The 21292-nt window shown below is 49.0% G+C and overlaps 1 protein-coding gene across 3 annotated transcripts in view; it reads left to right on the top strand.

Annotated features, from left to right (window-relative positions):
• The window catches only part of ABCC1 (ATP binding cassette subfamily C member 1), a 135568-nt gene that overhangs the window by 86448 nt on the left and 27828 nt on the right, over nt 1-21292 (top strand). For all 3 annotated transcript variants that reach the window (XM_036020890.1, XM_028511155.2, XM_036020888.1), the window contains 7 exons: nt 2892-3038; nt 4616-4703; nt 7425-7500; nt 9710-9836; nt 11981-12157; nt 12686-12853; nt 14579-14762. In XM_036020890.1, the coding sequence (XP_035876783.1) occupies nt 2892-3038; nt 4616-4703; nt 7425-7500; nt 9710-9836; nt 11981-12157; nt 12686-12853; nt 14579-14762 (967 nt within the window). The remainder of the gene's footprint in view (nt 1-2891; nt 3039-4615; nt 4704-7424; nt 7501-9709; nt 9837-11980; nt 12158-12685; nt 12854-14578; nt 14763-21292) is intronic.

Here is a 21292-nt window from a genome sequence, read left to right as displayed (position 1 = left end):
TAACTGACGGATGAATGAATGACCCCTGCTTCCTGGAGAAGCCAGGTCTGTGGGTCTGACAGGGACTACGTGGTGTTGCTCCCTCTCTGCTTGTGCCCTGTGCTGCTGGCAGGCCCCGTCAGTGGGCCAAGGGAGCTGGCGTGTTCTGGTGGTGAGATGCTTGAGGCCTGGTTTTCTCCACTGCTGAAGAGATACATCTGAGTGTGGGCCCTCCTGCCTTCAGGCAGGTCCATCCACCTACCCACCCACCCACATTACCTAAGTACCCGCCCTGGTCCAGGCGCTGTCCCAGGCACCCATGATAGAGCAGTGAACACCACAGAGTTCCCTGCCCTCATGGAGTGTTCATTCATTCTAACTGGGAGAGACAGATGGCAAACAATAGGCATAATAAATACATCATAGAGTGTGCCAAACTGTCGTAGGTGCTGTGGGGAAAAAAGTTTCAGGTTAGAGCTATGGGGAGGGCATCCATTTTACAGTTTTCCCTAGGACGACCGAAGACCTCACTGAGAAGGCAACACTCGAGTCTTTACCTGATGGAGGTGAGGGGCCTGCCGGGGGGAGGAAAGAGTGAGTGGAAAGGCCCTGAGGCTGGGCTCTGCCTGCCCCAGAGCAGAAATGACTGTGGAGGCCAGTGGGGCTGGAACAGAGGGAGCGAGTGGGAGAATGGTAGGAGAGGAGGCCGCACAGTGCGGGCCCTGGGGCCTAGCTGCTACAGTAAGCAAAACACACTGACTTTGGTGAAGTGGGTTTTTAAAAAATTATTTATTTTTATTGCAGTGTAATTCACCATTTTTAAGTGTAAAATGCAGCGCTGTTTAGTATATTCACAAGGTTGCGCAACTGCCACCACTATCTGACTCCAGAACACTTCCATCGCTTCAGAGAGAAACCCTCATTGGCAGTCGCTCCCCATTCCCCCGACGCCCCAGCCCCAGCACCCACTACTCCACTTTCTGTCTCCGTGGAAACAGAAATACCTTGTTTCAGGGTCCTTCACACTGTGCGTGTCACTGCTTCATTCCTTTTTATGGCCAAATGCTATTCCCTTGTGTGATGTACTTGGGGAGTTTCGAGTGAAGAGCACCTTCGGACAAGAGGTTGCTGCCTGGAAGAGGGGAGCCAGGGTGTGCAGGCCTCCCAGGGAGCAGGTGTCGGTGGCTTTTTGAGTGCCTGACCCCCCTCCCGGTCATGGAGCCGGGCACATGGCTGTGCCTTGCCACAGGGTCACCCAGCTTGTTAGTGTCGGAGACAGAGCAGGAACCAGCTTGGCTCCCCAGGGCCTTGCTCTTGGGACTGGTTTATAGACTCTCTGGGAGAACAGTCCAAGGGGTTTGGGCTGAGTCCTGTAACAAATAAAAACAGCTGCCATACACATGCTGCGTTTTGCTGTGCCCTGGGCACTGTGCTAAGCACTCCACCTAAGTGCCCGACTTCCCGCCACAGCAGCTCTGCAGAGGGTATCAGGATCCCTGCTTTCTAGAGGGAGGCTCGCTTGGAGGAGTCGGGTGGCACACCCAGCTGATACGTGGCCAAACTTATGGTTTTAATTTTTAAGCTTTACAATCTTCTAATGGGTAGCAGAGAAATGAGGCAGCTGAGACCCTGAAAATATACTGAACCACAGACACACCAGAGGCTTCAACTTGAATCTCCTGACTTCCAGCTCTCTGCCCTGGGCCCAGTTATGTCCCCTGACCCCAGCGGCTCTGGGAGTCTGGGGCTAGCGTGGGGCTGGGAGCTTTTGTTCATTGGCCAGGTCCAAGGTTTCCCAGAATGCTTCTGGTAGCAGGTACCAGACGACCTTGTGGGATGCCTGTGGTTTCCCACCCCTGGTGACACCTGGCACTGCTCTGTCCCCGGCAGTGAGGGCGAGGCACAGAAATTCACCCACTGATCTTTTCCCTCCCCTCTACATCAAGCAGCCGGGCCCTGGATCATTCAGGGCTTCCCTCATTCCTCCTGGTGAGGGAAGTGGCATGCTCCTGTCTCTACAATGAGCCCAAACCTGGTTGCCTGGGAAGTAAATCCCAGGAACTTAAGCAAGGCATTAAAATCACAAGGCTTAAGGCAGGTCTGACTTTGTGGGGAAGGGAGTGGCTAGTGGCTATTTTCTTTTCCTTCTTTTTATTTAAGTAAGGTTTTCTGTCCTGGGGGTATAAAATTACACAAAACTTTATAAGCTGGCAGGAACTTTAAACATTGACATTAATTCTCCGTCTTTACCCCTGTTTCACAGATGAGACAGCTGAGGCACAGGGAGAGGAGGTAACTTGACTGAGGTCTTATTCAGTGTTCCTGGGTCTCAGGGTCTGTTTGAGGCACCAATGATGCAGCTGTGCTGTGTATGCAGGACAGAGTCCCTGCCTTTGTGGGGTTTTACATTTCAGTGTGGGAGCCAGACAGCTAATACATATAATAGGACAGTAAGAGGTGGGGGTGGATGCTGTGAAAGACAATAAACCAGGATAGGAGGATGGGGAGCAATGGCAGGGCTGTTTCAGGTGGAGGGGCAGGTAAGGCACAGTAACCCAGCCAACCTCCTGGATGGGAAGGTTGTTTTAGGCAAAGGACACTGCAAACGCAAAGGCCTGGAGGTGTGATTATACTTCCGTGTTTTGAGGAATCCCTCATGCCTCGGAGGAAGTGGGTGGGAGAGGATGGTAATTTTGGCTCCCAGTCATTCATTTATTCTCTTCATTCTCTGAGTGTTTGGTGAGTGCCTGTCGTGTGCTAGACGTTGCCTTGGGCGTTTTCTGCTGCCTCCAGCCCCATGCGATCGCACCTGCCATGGGGAAGGCCTGAACCCATGGCTGGGGGCGTGTAACTGCTCCTAGATTCTGACTCTGACTCCAGGACACAGTCAGTGATGGGCATTCTGCTTCCAGGTGGCCCTGTGTACATTCGCGGTTTACGTGACCACCGGCGAGCACAACGTCCTGGATGCCCAGAAAGCCTTTGTGTCCTTGGCCTTGTTCAACATCCTCCGTTTTCCCCTGAACATTCTCCCCATGGTCATCAGCAGCATCGTGCAGGTACAGGCGAGGCTGGGGGACTTCAGGGAGGGTTCTCTGGGGGAGCAAAACAAAAGGGGGGCTTAACAATCCCCCTCGAGGTGGCTCCCTCTGCATTTCCTGTCCTGCTGTGCCCATGGGTGCAGCGAGGCCTGGACCCGTGGCTTTTATGCCTTTTGGTCGTGGCCCAAAGAAAGAAATACGTTTTACTTCTTGACAGGGAACTCACACGTAGGCATATGAAACAAAAGTTTAATGCAACCAGGCTTTCCCATGCTCTGTAAGATTCTTCCTGAAATATTTTATTCCATTCCAATCTGCTCTGTTCTGCCCTGCCCTGTGCCCTATTCTATCTTTTCAAAAATGCATCTCTTAACCCAGTAAGTTGATTTTGCCAACTATTAATAGGCCTTGACTGAGACCCCCTAGAGTTCCTAAAACTCATGCAGTGAACCCACAGGGAAAGGAAACTGCTCCGCCGCACTTTTGCACCATTTGAACTTCTACCACTTCCTGCCAGTGGTACTTTTCACACTCTTCTCCCTTTCGTTGCACATATTCATGTTGACAACCCCGTTTTCAGCCACACAGATGAATCAGCCTCAATATTTGGTTGTCTAACTCTGGTTGTAGGCTTTATCTAAAAAAAACAACAAGCAAATCAAACCCCTTTTTATTATGAAATATTTCCAATTTACACTGAAGTAGGGACTAGTGTAGTGAACTTTGTGTACCTGACACTCGGATTCAACATTCTGTCGCACATGCTGCATCCAGTCCTTTTTCTACCTTCCTCCCTCACTGGTTCTTCCCTCCCTTCATTTTTTTTCCTTGCTGAAATTTTTTAAGCAAATCCAAGACCTCTTGACCTTTCATGCAAATACTTCAGTGTACATTTCTTCTTAAATAATTATAAGACCATTTTCATGCCTAACAAAAGAGTAATTTCTTAAAATAATATGCAGTCCATATTAATATGTTCTGGATTGTCTCATTAATGTTTTTACTGTTGGGCTGTTTGACTCTGAACCTGGTTTTTTTTAAAATTTATTTTTATTGGGATGTATTTAACACGTTGCATTGTGCACATTTAGCGCGCTGATGTATTGTAGCACGGCAGCCTCTGCAGTGTCAGCCAACACCTCCATCACGCCCTGTACTTACCACGTCCCTTTTGTGATGGGAGCAACTGAGATCTAGTCTCTTAGCAACTTTGAATTTATAATCCATTATGGTTGACTCCGAGCACTAACTGTGCTGTGCACTCTGTCTCCAGGACTTGCTTATCTCCTAGCTGCAAATTTGTGCCTTAAAGGGGATTATTGCTTTTGGTTTTTATGGTTCTTAATTCCCTTTGCATCTAGCACAGTCCTTTTTAATACTGTTGTGGGTTTTTAAAGGAAAAGAAACAAGAACCAAAACCTGTCTTACTTTTTATTCTAAGACACGCACTGGTTGTAGGAAACTCAGAGCCTTCAGAAATGGGGGGCATGTGGGCCCCTCTGCACCCAGGGGAAGCCACCGCATTATTAGCCTTGGGTCTGTTTTGCAAAAATGCTTTTAAAAATAACTGCACCCTGTGATTGCTTCCTGTGTAGGCGAGTGTCTCCCTCAAACGCCTCAGGGTCTTTCTGTCCCACGAGGAGCTGGAGCCCGACAGCATTGAGCGACGGCCCATGAAAGACGGTGTGTGTGTTTGGTCCCTCTGTGCCAGGATGGCCGCCCTGCCACCAAGGCTGTCCTCTGTTTGGCTCTTCCCAGCAGCTTCTCTGCCAGGCCGCAGGGAGCAGGATCTCTGCAGAGTGGGGTGGATCCTAGGGCCTTATCTTGCCCCTCCCAGGAGGGTGAAATTGCACTTCTGCTTTCTTGCTTAGAGGCAGCCACTGGGTGCGGTCTCCCCCTGAAGGTCAGTTCCCAAGGGACCTGGACTTTGATTCCATTCTGGGCAGGCACACAGACAGAACTAGGATGTTGGAGACTGATCAGCCTCCAACACCCATTAGTGGTGTGTGCTGGGGCAGGTCACTTCACTGCTCTAAGCCTGAGTTTCCCCATCTGGAGAATGGGAATGAGGGTGCTTTTCTTTGATGAGGGGGGGGTATATGGATTTTATTGGTAGGTTTGTTTATTTTGCAGCTTATTAATTTGTCCTTCCCAGTCAATGCCCCTGACCAAGGATCTGATCCATGGCTGTATCTCCAGGCACTTAATCTACTTTAACAGCACTAACAGCCGCTTCCACTTTCATGTCAGTGCCACTCCCCCATGGGTGTTTGTTCTAAGGACATTGATGTAGCTGCTTCCTGAGGCACACAGAGAGGGGCTTGGAAACTCCCATTTTATAGATGAGGAAACTGGCCTCGGTAACTTGCCCGAGATTGCACAGCTAGTAAGAACTAGAGTTGGGATCCACATGAATAGCTGGTCAGTAGAACCTGTGCTCTTATCCACTGAGATTTATTGAGCACCTACTGTGTGCCCAGCATTGTTCTAAGGACTTTGTATATTGCCTTATTTACTGTTCATCACAGCCCTATGAGGTTAATCCCCATTATCATCAATCCTGTTTTGCAGATGAGGAGAGTTAGACACAGAGAAGTTAAGTTACTCTCCTATAGCTCTCCAGCTAGGAAGTGGCTGTAAAGGGACTTGAACCCACGCAGTCTGGCTCCAGAGCCTAATAAATATAGTCAGAGGAGTGAATGTGTGTACATATTGGTTATAATGTGTGAGCAGTGCTTGGCACCTTGGAGGTTGTCAGGTTTCTTCAGTGGTGTGTAAAACACCTAGCACAGTGCCTGCTAAACCAGGAATGGTGGTGTGCCCTCCTCCTCTAGTGTGAGTGAGAAGTGAGCTGCGGCATTTTTTACTCGGTCTTGGCACACTAATGTTCTGGTGGGTCATTCTTTGCTCCGGGGTGATTATAGGATGTTGAGCAGCATCCCTGGCCTCTACCCACTAGATGCTAGTAGCCCACACCCCAATTTTCACAACCAAAAATGTCTCTGGACATTATATCCCTTGGGGAGCAAAGTCACCCCCACTTGAGAACCACTGCTTATTGGATGCTGGAAATCTTCCTCCTGATTCCCCTGGCCTGTGTTCATCCAGTCTCGCTGTCCAGAGGACCGTGGTCTCCGTCCCCACAAAAGGATGCAGGAACAGTGCCATCTACCCAGGGTTCAATTTCCCTGCATAACACAGGGCCAAAACTTGGGGCAGGCAGTGGAGGTTTTGAGCTACTGAAGTTGTTCATGGCTCACTGTACGAGTCAGTTTGGAAAGTCCCTGGGCCTCCTGGTCCCTGGAGACCTCAGCTCCCCTCTTCCTGCCCTGGTGGCAGTCTCCGAGGCAGTTTGACTTTCTGAGATGTTTATCCACATTTCCAGGTGCCAGAGCCAGCCACCTTGGCAGCCCCCGGCCAAGTATTATGGTTCACTAGCTTGTCAGACTCAAGTGGCTTTTCTTAAATTCCTTCAATAGCACTTTCTACTTTCTTCCTTGTTCTCTGTTTTCAGGAAGGTGGGTGGAGGGAGTGGTGAGGGAGAAGGCGAATTTAGGTTAACTTCCTCTCACCCCAAGTTTTTGTTTCTTTGATGTGTGGGAGAACTTTGTTCTTCATTTGATCACTGAAAAACATCCCTATCTTATCTCTAGGTGGTTTTGAGATGGCTCATAATAGAGTCAAAACTGTGTTGTTTTAAAGTGTGGGACAGGGAGTAAAAGGACAGTAAGGGGAGGGAAGTCAGTGAGGACCGAGGTAGGAGATCACAGGGGTGCCACACACAGTGCAGGCTTTGTCTCCAACACCCTGCCCCAGGCCACGGCACCCCACTTCCTGCTCCACAGCCTGCTTTTCCTCGGTGATTGTGGCTGGCACTTTAGAAAGACCTGCCGTGCGAGCAGCATGGATCAAGGCAGAGAAGGAGAGGGGATGCAGGGAGATGAGTTAAGAGGCAGCCCTAGAATCCAGGAGTTGGGGAGAGTCTTGCTTTGAACATAAAGGAAGGAGCCGTGGGAGTGTGGGGAGGGCCATTGACCTTGGCTTCTGCTTGGTGCTCCTAGCCAGAGCTGCCAGAACCTGCCCAAGACAGAATGAGGGAGGTCCCTGAAGCCCTGTGGAGTAACCCCGTGGGTCCCCCCTCCTCTGTGAGATGGATGTCTGATGGTGCAACCTCCTGGTTTTCAAGGCGGAGCCCTCTTGCGGTTTTCCTTTGCTTTCTGGGTCAGAGACCATCTCCAAAATTGCTAATTGTGTTCTTTAGAAACTGAGATAAATGCCTACCGGAAGTGTCTAGTCTCTAGGGTTGAACTTTGCTTGATTAGGGGGAAAAAAAGTAAGCCTCATGCTCACTCTTGGTCCCATGACTTTATCTATGTCTGATGTGTCGCATCTGGTGCTTTTCAGGCGGGAGCTCGAACAGCATCACTGTGAAGAATGCCACCTTCACATGGGCCAGGAACGACCCTCCCACACTGAATGGGTAAGCCAGGACGTGTAGAGAAGCACAGGGCTCTGGTTAAAGGTGGGTTTAAATTCTAGCTACACTGCAGCTTCATGACCTTGAATAAGTCACTTTGCCTTTCTGAGCTTCAGTTACCCATCTGGGAAATAGGTGCATTCACACCTTCCTGGGTTTTGGTGAGAAGCAGATGAGAGTGTGCCTGGCACAGAGGGTTCCCTTTCATTGTAGGTGACATAAACCTTGCACAAATAACCTTCAGCAACAAAGGGAGATTTGTGGTATGCCTAACTTAGAAGGGCCACTTTCAGGTACAGGGTGATCCAGGGACCCAGTGCCATAAGGATTCTCTCCATCTTGTCTTTATTCTGCTTCCCTCTCAGATGGCCTCTCCCCTCATGATGTCAGATGGCCCCCATCAACCCCAAGTGTACCTCCTCCTGCGTTGGGAGACCTGCCTGCTTCTGATTGGCCCAGTTTGAGTCATGTGCCCCTCCTGAGCCAATTACTGTGCCAGGAGAGACCAAGCACACTAATTGGCCAAGTTGTGTCCCAGGCTGTGATGTGGCTGGTGGTGGCAGGCAGGCTTGGGTCTGTGACAGGAATTTTTGTCCCCTGGGATTTGGTCTCAGGATGGACTTGTTCTCCATCCTTTCCTGGGTTCCCCAGCTGCCTTACTCAGTCTTTCTCACCTACCTCCCACCTAGTACCTTTCCCATGAAGTGCTCTATGTCCAGGGAATTGACCTTGCTCCCCAGGCAACTTGTCAAGTGCTTATTTCCTTGTGACTAGAGGTCTTGCTCAGTGACTTCTAGGCCTCCTTAAGGGACTCCCAAAACACAGTGCTGGGCATCCTTTTTAAAGGCCAAATTTGTCCCCCATGCCCCTGAAAAATTCCCTCTTCTTGGGTAGCCAAAGTACTGCTGTATTTTATCGAGGGGAGGAGGCTGGGGATGGAGGACAAACTCCCCCAGGGAAAAGGATCTATATAACATTTCCCTTGAAAATTAATGGTGGAATTGCATGTTCAGGAAGTTCCTCCTTATGTCTAACTCCACTCCTGCCTGCTTCAACTCTAGCTTTTCTCTCTCATTCTACTTCACAACTAAATAATATCTGTGCCCTCATCCTTACCTCTGTTCTTCCAGAATCAAAGGCTTTCCTGTTCCAGTCTTCCTCACCCATCTTGACTCCCCAAATCTTTCTCCATCCAAACTTACTTTCTTCTCAGCCTCTAAAAATATTCCAGTCTCACCTGGATGATTGCAAGACCTACATTACTGGGCCCTGTAATCCATTCCCCTCACCGGACAGGAACAAGAGAATAATCTGTGACTGTGTAGCAGGTTCCCAAGAATTAAGCAGTGAGTGACAGCAAAATCTAACACCGTTTCCATTAATATGTTAAACATCATCATAGAGGCTGTAGAAGAGCACAGCCAATGTAAGCAAACCCCACAGGGTCCCGGACAGGCCTGCTCTTCCCTGGTGGGTGGAGTCACAAGTCTGACACGTGTCGCGTGGCAGCCAATCTTACTGGCAGAACGACCGGCGTATTGTCTTATGCTTTGCTTACCAGTATTTGTCAAAGGGCAGTTTCACTAAAAACCTGTTTCTGAAACCCACATTCATCCATATCAGGTCCCTTGAAACCCTTGAGTGGTCCTTCAGATCCTCCCAGGCCTGGCCACCACCTACCCGCCTTTGGGACTGGCCTGGCGTCCCTGCCCTGTCTTGTGTCAGTGACGTGTCTACCCCTGATCACACCTGTGATTCACAGTGTGGGCCTTTTCCTAACCTGTTCCCAAGTTTCTGTGTCTGGCACACACTCTTCCTTCAGAGTCCATTTTGAGGGGTCCTCTGTCCCCCAGAGCCCCTCTGTGTTGTGCCTGGAAGCAAAGTTAATACCCCTCCATGCAGCTGATAGCTCAGGACTCTCCTGCTATCTCCGATTTCTCAGATGCATTGGCATAACTGAGAAGGAACACTGTTTCAGGTACGGTGTGATCTGTACTTTCAAGTTCAGAAAGGCTTCCGAGACTTCCCTGAACTAAGCTCAGCAGCAGAAGTGCAGGAGGAATTTTCAAACCTCAGAGGCTCGTGACAGCCCTGCCTTCTGCCCCTCTCTCCACTCGGGGTAAATCCATCTCCGGTGGGGCTAGTGCACCAGCCCCGCCAGCCTCATTCAGGTGAGAGCATGACTGAGACATGGTGTGTTGTGTCTTTTCAGCATCACCTTCTCCATTCCAGAAGGTTCCTTGGTGGCCGTGGTGGGCCAGGTGGGCTGTGGGAAGTCGTCTCTGCTCTCAGCACTCTTGGCCGAGATGGACAAGCTGGAGGGTCATGTGGCTATCAAGGTAGGAGGACAGCCGGGTGAGCGGGGACAGGGGGAAGGGGGAGGCTGGTGGTCTGAGGGGAAGGTCAAGTGCAACACTGTGTTTATCGTGGTCCCTGAGCATGAAACAAAAGCAGCGAGGCCTCTCTCCTTTTTCTCTCTCATTCTTTATGCTCTTCTGTGCCATCCTAGAGAAGTGTCATTTATCTTCTGCTGTATCCCAGCACCTGGAACAGCGCCAGGCATGTAGTGTGCACTCAGTAAATACTTAGTAATGTTCCCTGGCCTGCTCACTGTCTCCCATTCCCTCCCCATCTCTGTCCCTCTGTGCATCTCATGGTCTCTCTGTCCATGAGTCTTTCTGGCTTGTTCTCTCTATGGATCTCTCTGCACATCTCTTTTTGTAAAAGTTACAAAACTTAAGTTTTTGATTTATGTCATTGGAATGTGATGTTAGAGAATTCTTTTTAAGGGAACTGTTTAAATTGCGAGTGTTCGTTGAATTCTTAATATGGGACTAAAACAGACTGTGGTTTTATTGCTTTTAAATACACAAAGTACTTTGAACTATGCTGGTATATTCTTCAAGAGAGAGCCTAAGAGGCTGCTTTAGTGAGCAAATGAGCCCTTTAGAAATCAAGAGCCATGTTTTGCATTCAGCTCATTCCCCACGAAGGCCTTTTCCTGACGCAGGAATACTTCCCTCCATATTTTGTTGAAACCAGCGTTACCTGGAGTGGGCTCTGCAGCAAACTCATCCAGCAGGATGTTTTGGAAATAAAGATTCCCCCCAACTTAAACAAGTTTGGAAAATACTGCATACTCTGATTCCCTGTCTCTTGGAGACTTAGAATAAACACTACTAAAGTAGAGGCTCTGAGAAGTCCTGCAAGGAGGAAAAACCCTATTTAACGTGGGTTAAGGCAGCACAGCTCAGGCATATTTGCCTGCGCCCCTTCATTGTCTCTGCAGCAGCTCTTCCCATCCCCAGAACTGCTGTCTCTTGGGCTCTGCTTTTGGGAATGCTGGTTTATACCATTGCTTTTATTTTGGTGCACAATCTTTTCTTTGTTGATTATACAATGACCTTTAGCCTAACATGCATTAGAAGAATGTATACATTACCATAGTTGGGTCCAAAGTAATAGCATCTACCTTGTTTTAGGAAACGTTCTGTCATTGCTTTCAAGTGCATGTTATAAAGTAAGATTCATGGGCAACGTGAGCTAGGTTAATGGAAGAAAATGACAAATCATGGCAGGACCCACATTGCATTCTATTAACCCTGCATTTCCCCAACCACAGCACTGTTGACATTTTGAGCTGGATGATCCCCTTTGGGGGCTGTCCTTTGTCCTGTAGGATGGTGAGCAGCATCCCTGGCCTTAACCCACTAGATCCCAGCATCAGCCTCCAGTTGCAACAACTTAAAGTGTCTCTAGACATTATCAGATGGCCCCTGGAGGGCACAGTTACCCCTCGTGGAGAACCACTGTTTAAAGGAAAAAAGCCTTTAAATACAAAAGTGATGGATCTGGAATTTGAGTGTGTGCTGAGTATTTGGTTTGACGAGGTTACGGGTTTATGTGTGACTGGTTATTTTGCCCTGGTAAGGGAGTGCCAGCCCTTTTCTCGTGGTCTACTTGACACCTTACATTATGTGGAAATAAAGACACAACAGCTTTTGAAATGGACAATTTTGATATAGATGTCCCTGCTTAAATTTCATCAAGGAAATTATCTCAAGAAATGCTTTCCTGATGTTGCTAACTAAGTCTTTCTTTTAAAAGGACTATTTAAAGGTCTCCTATGTTTTTTTCTCTTAGCGTTTAATTTTTTAAATCATGTCGGGAATTTCCCATTTTGGGGAGTCAGGAGTTTTACTCAGTAATGGAGGCATTCAGTGAATATTTACTAGAGACATAACTATAATCTCCCCAGCGAGGGTTTCAACTCCCGAACTCCTGATACTGGCCAGTGGGGGTTCTGATCTCGTCTCTGGCACTTGTTGTCCTTGGGGACTCAGTTTCTGTCCTGTTGAAACAGTGGGCGGGATGAGAGCCACTGGTGAAGCTGGGCCGTTCTGGCATGTGGGCGAGCTGACTGCTGTCTTGTTAACCAGGTCTGTGTCCCTGTCCCTCGCTTTCTTCTCCCTCTGCCATCTAGGGCTCAGTGGCCTACGTCCCCCAGCAGGCCTGGATTCAGAATCACTCTCTCCGGGAAAACATCCTTTTTGGACGCCAGCTACAGGAACGGTATTATAAAGCTGTGATAGAAGCCTGCGCCCTCCTCCCAGATCTGGAAATCCTGCCCAGTGGGGACCGGACAGAGATTGGTGAGAAGGTCAGTATGGCTTCAGCATGGCCCTTACGACAGTCAGCTGTTGCTGTGTAACAATCACAAAAAATCTCAGTGGTTTAGTGTGGGTGTGTGACTGGACTGTGATTGGCTGACACAGACTGGGCTCCACTGGGTAACTCTGCTCCATAACAGCAGTGATGACATCATTAGCACATCCTTTGGTGCCTTCCATCAGAGTCTGAGATCAGGAGCCTCTCCTGTAGCCAGCCTTATTTAGTGCCACCAGCCCCCCTTTGCTTACCACCCTCTATGTCCTGAGTCTTTGCTCAGCCGCTTCCTGGAGCCTCAGGTTTTCTCTTCCACCTGTTTTGCAGGTGAGGCTAAATCCTGTGTGGAACTTGAACCCACATCCATGCAGGTGCAATTTTATGCCTTTGCTGCTGCATAGGAGGAGGAGGGTGCCTCCCTGCAGGGGCTCCAGCCTGGGTCTGGTGCATCCCAAGCAGGTTGCCCTCTCTGCATGGCTTGAGGTTTCCCAGCAAACCCACCTTCTGCCGTGTGTCTCCCCAGGGCGTGAACCTGTCTGGGGGCCAGAAGCAGCGCGTGAGCCTGGCCCGGGCTGTATACTGTGACTCTGACGTCTACCTCTTTGATGACCCCCTGTCAGCGGTGGATGCCCACGTGGGAAAACACATATTTGAAAATGTGATTGGCCCCAAGGGGATGCTGAAGAACAAGGTACTAGGGGAAGGGGCAGGGCCTGAGGTCCGGCCCTTCCATGCTTTGGTGAAGTTGGAATGTGTCCCCTTAGTGAGTCCTGCACTTCCCAGGCTGTTTTTCTTTTCTTTTCTTTTTTAATTGGATTTCAGGACACTTTTCTAATGTTTCCCTTGGAAGCCTTCCCAGGATGGCCTTCACGCTCTTGTCATTAAGGGGGAAGTCCTTGGCACTAACTTGAAGTCGTTGTCTCCACTTGGCCAAAAAAGGCGCTTCTTCCTGATTTAAAAATGAGGGTGGCTTTGTAGAAGGAAATCCCACCCTGAGGTCCCCTGTGGCCGAGCAAGCAGCTCTCCCATCCTTCCCGAAGTGACCGCGGGCCGAGGGACAGAGGTTTGCAGCAGGAAAATTGCCACAATACCTTGACCCCACAGGAAGTGTTTCCTGTCCTCTTTTATTATTTTATTTTATTTTTGGAGGTGGGAGTACTGGTTCTTTCTTTTCTTTTTCACTGATTAAAATATAATACATGCCCATGGGAAAAATATAGCAGATTCAGAAAAACACAAAAAAGAAAAACAAGAGCAATTATGTATCTGCTGACTGATGAGAGATTTTAGTATTTCAAGTTTTGTGGGTTTTTTTGCTGAGTGTACAAACTTTTTTGATAGGGTTATCATGTCATGCATATATATAGTGAGCATCCTGCCACTTGATCTGTTCTCATACACACCACAAACATTATATATATTAAATATTAAAAACAATTGTTATCAAAGCCACACATGCCCATGGTAACAAAGTCAAAGACTGTAAAGGGTCTGTGTAAAGCAAGAACAAAAAGGCCCTCCCCTTCCCTGCACCAGCTCCTCTCTCAAGGGCCAGGGCCAGCAGACTGGTCTGCTCTCTTAGTACAGCCCTCAAGCCAAGAATGGTCTTTACATTTTAAGCGGTCAGAAAACATCTGAAGAAAAATAATAATTTCGTGACATGCAGAAAATGCTGTCAATTTAAATATCGGTGTCCATAGATGAAGCTTCATGGGAACACGGCCAGCCCCTTCGTTTGTGTGTGGGGGCGACTGCCCTCACACCACAGCCACAGAGCTGGCCGCTGCCACTGTGACAGGGGGGCCCGTAAAGCTGAAAGTATTTACCACCTGGCCCTTTAAAAAAACGTTTGTCAACTCATGTGAATAGTTTGATGAGCGTCTTCCCAGACTTTCAGATCATTAGATATAAGGCACAAGTACAAATTTTAAGAGTTTTGGGGGGTTGGGGGCATGGAAGTGGTGGTTACTTAAAAAATGAAGCCATTATGTGCAAACTATTTTGCATCAGAGTCATTTTTTTATTTGTCCACACATGCCTAGTTCCCTTTCTCCTTTTATCCTTCATATTTTTATTCAAAAATACCCCTTCCCATCACCCTTGTTAAACTTGCAACACCGCCCCCACGCTCCATGCCCCAGCCTGCCTTGTGCTGTGTGTCACCCTCTGGCACACAACACAGTGTTCTACTCATGCCCTTCATTTCCACCCCCTGCCCTGGGGTCGGGCGCAGGGCTCTTTGAGTGCTTCCCTGCTACTGCTGCCCCCACCTCAGGTCCTGGCACGTGTGTCGAATGAAAGCACCCACAGACTGTGCCAGGTGTGCTTCCTCCTTCAGACAGGAGCTCTGCTGTCCAGGTGCAGGGCGATTCCCTCTCACACGCGTGTGCTGACCTGCCGGTCACGTTTCCCATAGACTCGGCTCCTGGTCACCCATGGGATCAGCTACCTGCCTCAGGTGGATGTCATCATCGTCATGAGTGGCGGCAAGATCTCTGAGATGGGCTCCTACCAGGAGCTGCTGGCCCAGGACGGGGCCTTCGCCGAGTTCCTGCGCACGTACTCCAGCACGGAACAGGAGCAGACGGAGCAGGACGACGGTAGGGAGGCTGGCTCCAGTGCGCGTGGCGCCTTGCAGGGCCACAGTTGTCCCCCAGAGGTTCCTATCAGCCGCTGGCGGCCCATCAGGGTGTCGGGGGCTAGACCAGGCTCCCTCTGGAACCACCTAGAGGGGCCATTTTCACCCTTTTGGGCTACAGTGGGAAAGGGTCTCAGTGCTCTATGACCTGGTCAGCAGACCTGGGCTCAAGTTCTAATACTTCTCTGTGGTGTGGCTTTGGACCTCCTGAGCTTCAAGGTCCTTGTGACAAAAATAGAGACACTGATAATTATAGGCCTCTTGACTCCCAAGAAGCTGTGAGAAGCCGGTGACGTGTGGCTTAACCCAGATGTGAGGGTCATAAGGCAAGGTGGTTGAGCGTGCAGGCTCAGAGTTGGCAGGACCTGGGTTCAAATCCCAGCCTTAGCTCTTAACCATCTGTGTGACCTCAAACCCCTTCTTAGCCTCAGTTTCCTCACTGACAAAGCAGTATAACAAGAAAACCAGCCTTCTAGTATTTGATGTAGATTTAATGTGCTGTATTGTGTGAAGCCTCTGGCATGGTGCCTGGCACAAAGGGTTTAGTAAATGACAGTTGATGTCACTACTCCCCTGGAAAGAGTTGCTTCTCTTTTACCCCCATGCCCTTGGCCCCTGCCAGGTCAGGGTGAGCCTGCCCACTCTCCAGCCACTGCGCCCTGTCTCCCCTTTCAGGCCAGGACTCTGAGATCAGGGACCTCTCAGAGGTGCCTTTTGAATTCTAGGCTGGGCCCTCACCCCGTCTTTATTTGGAGCAGATAGGGCAAGACTTCTAAGAATCCTGTTCTGTCTTATCAGTTGGTTAGAAGTCAAGGGATTGGTTTGCAGCCTTCCCAGGTTGCCCTGTGTTTCGTTGGTCAGACTGGCAGCTCAGACGGTCCTCTGCACACCTCTTTTCTCTGAGCCACGACCCGTGTTAATACGGAGAGGTCATCTGATGCCTTTTCGGCTTTGGTTTCAGCTGTTGCTAAAAAAGAGTGGAACTACATAGAGGTCAACTGTCCTACCCTGATCTCCCTCCTCCAGGAGCTAATTACAGACTTCTTGAGCCTCTGTGGCATGTTTGCGATATACTTGGCCCCCAAACAGGTCTCAGACAGACTGTCTTCAAGGGCAGGGCCGCAGGGCTGCCACGTCGCCCAGCTCCCCTGGGCAAGGTTGTCGCCGGCGTGTCTGTGATCTGAAGGCAAACAGCTGAGACAGTGCCTGCTGGGGCTCCCGTTCTCCGCAGAAGTCCTCTTGCCGAACCCTCCTAACAACTCATGAGGGAGGTGGAGTCATCACTCCCAGGCCACTGTGAGGAGACCGAGGCTTAAAGAAACTAGTCCCTTCTATGCCGGGAGCGGGCGATGCCCTGTCTATGTGAAAGGGGCTGATCACTAAAAAAGCTACTTGCTAGTCATTGATTTAGTCATATACCAGATGTTTATTGAGCACCCACTCTGTGTTAAGTACTCGTATTATTTTCCTAGGGCTGCTATAATGAAGTACCGGCTTAAACAACAGAAATGTGTTGTCTCACAGTTCTGGAGGCCGGAAAGGAGTCTGAGGTCAAGGTGTCTGTGGGGTTGGTTCCTTCCAAGGCTGTGAGGGAATATGTGTTCCATGTTCCTTTCTAGCTTCTGGTGGTTTGCCTGAAATCTCCAGTATTCCTTGGCTTGTCGAAGCATCTCCCCAGTTTGTCTTCATCTTCACATGGCATTCTCCCTGTGTGTCTGTCTCTGAATCCACCCTGTCTTATAAGGACACCATTTATATAGGATTAGGACCCACCTTAATGACCTCATCCTTTTTTTCCTTTTTTAAGATTTTATTTATTTATTTTTAGAGAGGGGAAAGGAGGGAGAAAGAGAGGGAAAGAAATATCAATGTGTGGTTGCCTCATATGCACCCCCTACTTGGGACCTGGCCTGCAACCCAGGCATGTGCCCTGACTGGGAATCTAACTGGCGACCCTTTGGTTTGTAGGCCGGCACTCAATCCACTGAACCACACCAGCAGGGCCTAATGACCTCATCTTAACTAGTGACATCTGCAAAGGCCTCTTCTCCAAATATGGTCACATTCTGAGGTCCTGGGGGTTAGGACTTCAACATATGGATCTGGGTGTGGGTGGGGATATAATTTAGCCCATAACAGCACCATTCTAGGTTTTGGAGAGACAGAGGTGAACAATGTATAAACAAATCCCTGTCCTCATGGAGCTTAGTATCTAGTGGAAGAGGAAGGCAACAAACAAATCCACAAGTATAGGTGGTTTCATACAGTAGTAAGTGCTGTGAATTTTGAAAATGCAGGATAATGTGCTGGGGCATGCCAGGGTGCTCAGAGAAGCCCTCTGAGGAAGTGGCCTTGGCATGGAAAGGAGCCAGCAAGATGTGAGGAGCAGTGTTCTGACTTAGGGAACAGCAAGGGCCAAGGCCTCAGGCAGCTCCATTTGTTTAAGGAGCAAAAAGAAGGTCGCTGTGTGCAGACCATGGTAGGCACGGGATGGGGGTTGGGATGAGGCTGGCTGGGGGGCCACCCACCTGAGCCTTCAGGGTGAGGAGTTTAGGTTTTGGTCTAAATGCAGTGGAAAGCCACTGCATGTCAGAGAGAGGAAGCACCTTGTCTGAGGACACTCGATGGCTGCAGGTGGGGCTGGCTCCCAGGCCTGGTCTCCAGGTTCCCTGTCCTCTGCTCCTAGAGTGGCCTCCAGGCCTGCCTGGGGTGGGAGCAAATTCCTCTGACTTAGAGTGTGCTGTGGAGGTCCTAGTGGTTTTTTGTATGTGTCTTATTGTGATATAATTCAAGTACCGTACAATTTACCCACTAAAAGTGTACAATCCAGTAATTTTTAGTATATTCAGAGTTATGTAACCATTACCCACAGTCAATTTCAGAACACTTTCATCAGCCTTCAAGGAAACCTCAAATTCATTAGTAGTCATTCTCCATTTTACCCAGCCCCCCAAATCCTAGGCAACCACCAGTCTGCTTGCTGTCTCTATAGATTTCTCCATTCTGAACATATAAGTGGGATTCTGTCATGTGGTATTTTGTGACTGGCTTTTGTCACTTAGCATGACGTTTTCAAGGTTTATCTGTGTGGTAACATGTATCAGTACCTCATTTCTTTTGATTGTTGAGTAATATGCTGATGCAGACACTGGCCTGCAGTGTCCGAGGCGTTGTGGATGAGATGAGACAAATTCACATGGACTACTGAGTTCTGTGGAGAAAAAGGAATGGCACGGCCACTCTCTTCAAGGGGAGAGTGCCTCAACCCTTGCCTTGACTGGCTTTTATTGGCTTTCTAATAGCATACATCAAAGAAGGTTTTCATTCATTATACTTAGGTTTGCTTTAGGTAATTACTTTTTACAGATAGCAACAGAAAGGATGTTACTGATTACTTCTTACAGATTAACAAGGAAAAAATGTTGCCAATGCAAGGGAACAATTAGAGTAATTGGCCTGGTTACACTTCAGTCCTTGGGTGAATTAGCACAGACTTCAGGAAGTTACTTTAAGGATATGCAGTAAGCATTTGCTGCTTCAACTCAGGGTGAGGGAGTTTTAGCAAGAGCAAGCCTCACAGCAGCCTAGGTATAGTGCAGGCCTGGCTTCCCATGGGAGAACTGATCTGTGGGTTTGGCATCCTGCATGCTGACACGTGCCTATGGGCTTTCCCACAGGGCTGGGCTGTATTTGCCATTTCGTGTGGGTAGGTTCCCCATAATACGCCATTGTGTGAGCATACCTCATTTTATTTATCTTTGTCAGCCAGTGGACATTTTTTAGTTGGTTTCACTTTTTAGCTATTATAAGTAATGCTGCTATGCACCTAGTTTTAAAAATGCTTTCCTTTGCCAGCGTGAAATAGCTGACCCTCCCTTCAGCTTTTAAACTCTCTGGTTGGATTGAATTTCTACATGTTCATGCTCTCGTGGTTAGAAAGTTCCTCCTCGGGTCTAGCCTGTTTCCTGTTGCCGCGAAGTCTCCTTCCTCTGAACCCAAGTCAAGCCGAGGTCACGTAATGGGTGGTGGCTACTCCGAGATCACCATTTCACTGACCCGCTTGGTGAGCAACAGTGAGGCAAACATAACACTGAATGCTTTCCACATCGACACGTGTGGGTTTTGCTGAGTCGTTTTTCCCCAGAATGAGGTCCCTGTCCACATCCTGTCCAGGTGAGCGGGGGACGTTCTTAGACTCTGCTGACCACAGATGGCTTTTCTCCCTCCCCTCCCTTCCTCCCCAGCTGCAGGCATGTCCAAAGCAGTTTATGCAGAACATGGAGCACTGCCCATTTCTTTTTTCTCTTTCCCTTTTTTTGGTGCATGTCAGCACTTAATTTTGGTGATGAAAATACCGCCCACCACCCTAGCAGCACTGTGGAGTCATTTCCCCAATTCCACTCCCCAGCCTCCTGCCTGATGGGACACAGCAGTCCTCAGCCCTTGAGTCTGAAGTCAGACTGGGCGGCCCCCACCCTCCCTGCCTCCCTGGTGATAAGGCCCAGCATCGGGGGCTAGTCTTGCTTAGCCAGCACCAAGTGCCAAGGACCTTGGATGTGCCAGAAACTACATTCTTGGCACTTCCCAAAGGGAAACTTTATTTTCCTTGTTGACTTAATCAGATCTTTTTTAGAACATGCAGGCTGACGGGGGAGTGTTTGGTTTGGGGGGTTCTTTCTCACTGGGGCAGGGAAGGGGGAGATGTAACAGGAACCAGGCTTGGAGTGGAGAGATGTCCCTCGCCACAGACATTCATTATACTGATTTCCAGGAAAGGATTTTTTTTTTTTGGTGTCAAAAGGAGATTTACATATTGGCTCAAAACCTTTGTACCTGGAAAGTGAAGAAAACTTTTTATTTACTCTGGTTTCTTTATTGAGAGCCTAAAACCTAGAGCAGTGGTTTTTACTGGGGAACATTTGTGCCTTTCGGGGGAGCTTGGCAATGTCTGCAGATGGGGTTGGTTGTCACAACTGGGATTAGGGCATGGAAACTAGTAGGTGGAGACCAGAGATGCTGGTAAACACCCTACAACACACAGCACGCATCCACCCACCAACAGCAGAGCATCATTCCGCCCGCAGGATGGGGAGGGACCCACTCTGCTCCAGCTTCAGGCTGCTCAGGTCCTTCCCTTGTTATCTTGCAGAAAAGACGGCGATTCCAACAGCTCGTCCACTTTTCCCAACCTTGTTGGCAGTCAACCCTGTGACTAATTTTTCCCTTCTTCATATTTTTGCTCATTTTCTTTTTACTGATTATAAAATCAACATATGCTCCTTGCAGACAATAGCAAACTGCAAAAAACACAGAGAACCAAGAGAAAGAACCTCCTTCCATTCTGCCCGCACACAGACAGGGAGGTGCTGTGCTGGCCTCTGGCCCACCTGTCTCTGTCTTCATCAGGTCTCCTGCCCTTCCTCTCCCACCAGCGCCGGCCCATAAACCCCTCCCCGTATTACAAAAGTCTGTCGTAAACACCACACAGCTGCTGGAGAGTCCGTCTGTAGACTGCACATTCCTTTTGGTTGTCTTCAGTAGCTGTATTTCTTCCTCTTTTGAGTATGAAGAACCTTCAAGGCCCAATGCATGGGGGGGAAGGCAGGGGGAGGGTTGGGTGATACAGCCGGTCACTTCCGTTTTTGGTCAAAAATGAGGCGTTGACTATAAAGCAGTGACTTGGATCTTTCCCTTCAGGGAGGCTTGCCCACTGGCCCTTGCCCAAGAGGAGTTCCAGAACCTTCTTAAGTAAAGGCAGCATAGCTGGAATAAACAGTGAGCCTGTGAGGCGCCCACTGGGAGGGCCAGCAGCCGGCTGAGCACACAGCTCAGGCAGCACTTGCATTCAAGGGCAGGGGTAGCGCCTGGTGTGTCAACATCACAGCCCCATACCTGGTGCTTAGAAGCCTCAAGGAATGTTCATTGAATTATAGGTTTCTTGTAAAAAACAAGAATTATTATTTCAGCTCTGGTCAGTTGGTTGGAGTGTCGTCCCCTAACTGAAAGGTCGTGGGTTCAATCCCCTGTCAGGGAGCCTATGAGAGGCAACCAATCACTGTTTCTCTCTCTCCCTCCCTCTCTTTCTCTCTCTCTAAAAAAGCAATGGAAAAATGTCCTTGGGTGAGGATAAGAAAAAAAAATTACTTCATCACGTCATTGGTTTTCCCCACTACCCTGCCTTATTTTTCTTTGTAGTGCTTATCACTACACGATAGCAACTTCTGGATCTGCTGGTTTGTTTATTGTGTCTCCCCCACCACCCCCATTGGAATTTAAGCTCCATGAGGGCTTTTTGGTCACCCTTGGACTGAGAACAATGACTTTCACATAGCAGATACTCAGTAAATGTGCTGAGTGAGTGACTTACCCTTTGATTGCTGGAGTCATTCCCTATGTAAGTGGTCTGTACAGGTCTGTGGGCTTTGGACATTACCACAGCTGCATACTTACCCAGATTAGAAAACAGGATGAGCCGATTTTGCCCATTGCTCT

The sequence above is a fragment of the Phyllostomus discolor genome, chromosome 3 (assembly GCF_004126475.2).
Source record: "Phyllostomus discolor isolate MPI-MPIP mPhyDis1 chromosome 3, mPhyDis1.pri.v3, whole genome shotgun sequence".
NCBI classification, from domain to species: domain Eukaryota; kingdom Metazoa; phylum Chordata; class Mammalia; order Chiroptera; family Phyllostomidae; genus Phyllostomus; species Phyllostomus discolor.
Note: the sequence above shows the minus strand (reverse complement) of the source record. Positions and strands in the feature narration are given on the sequence as shown.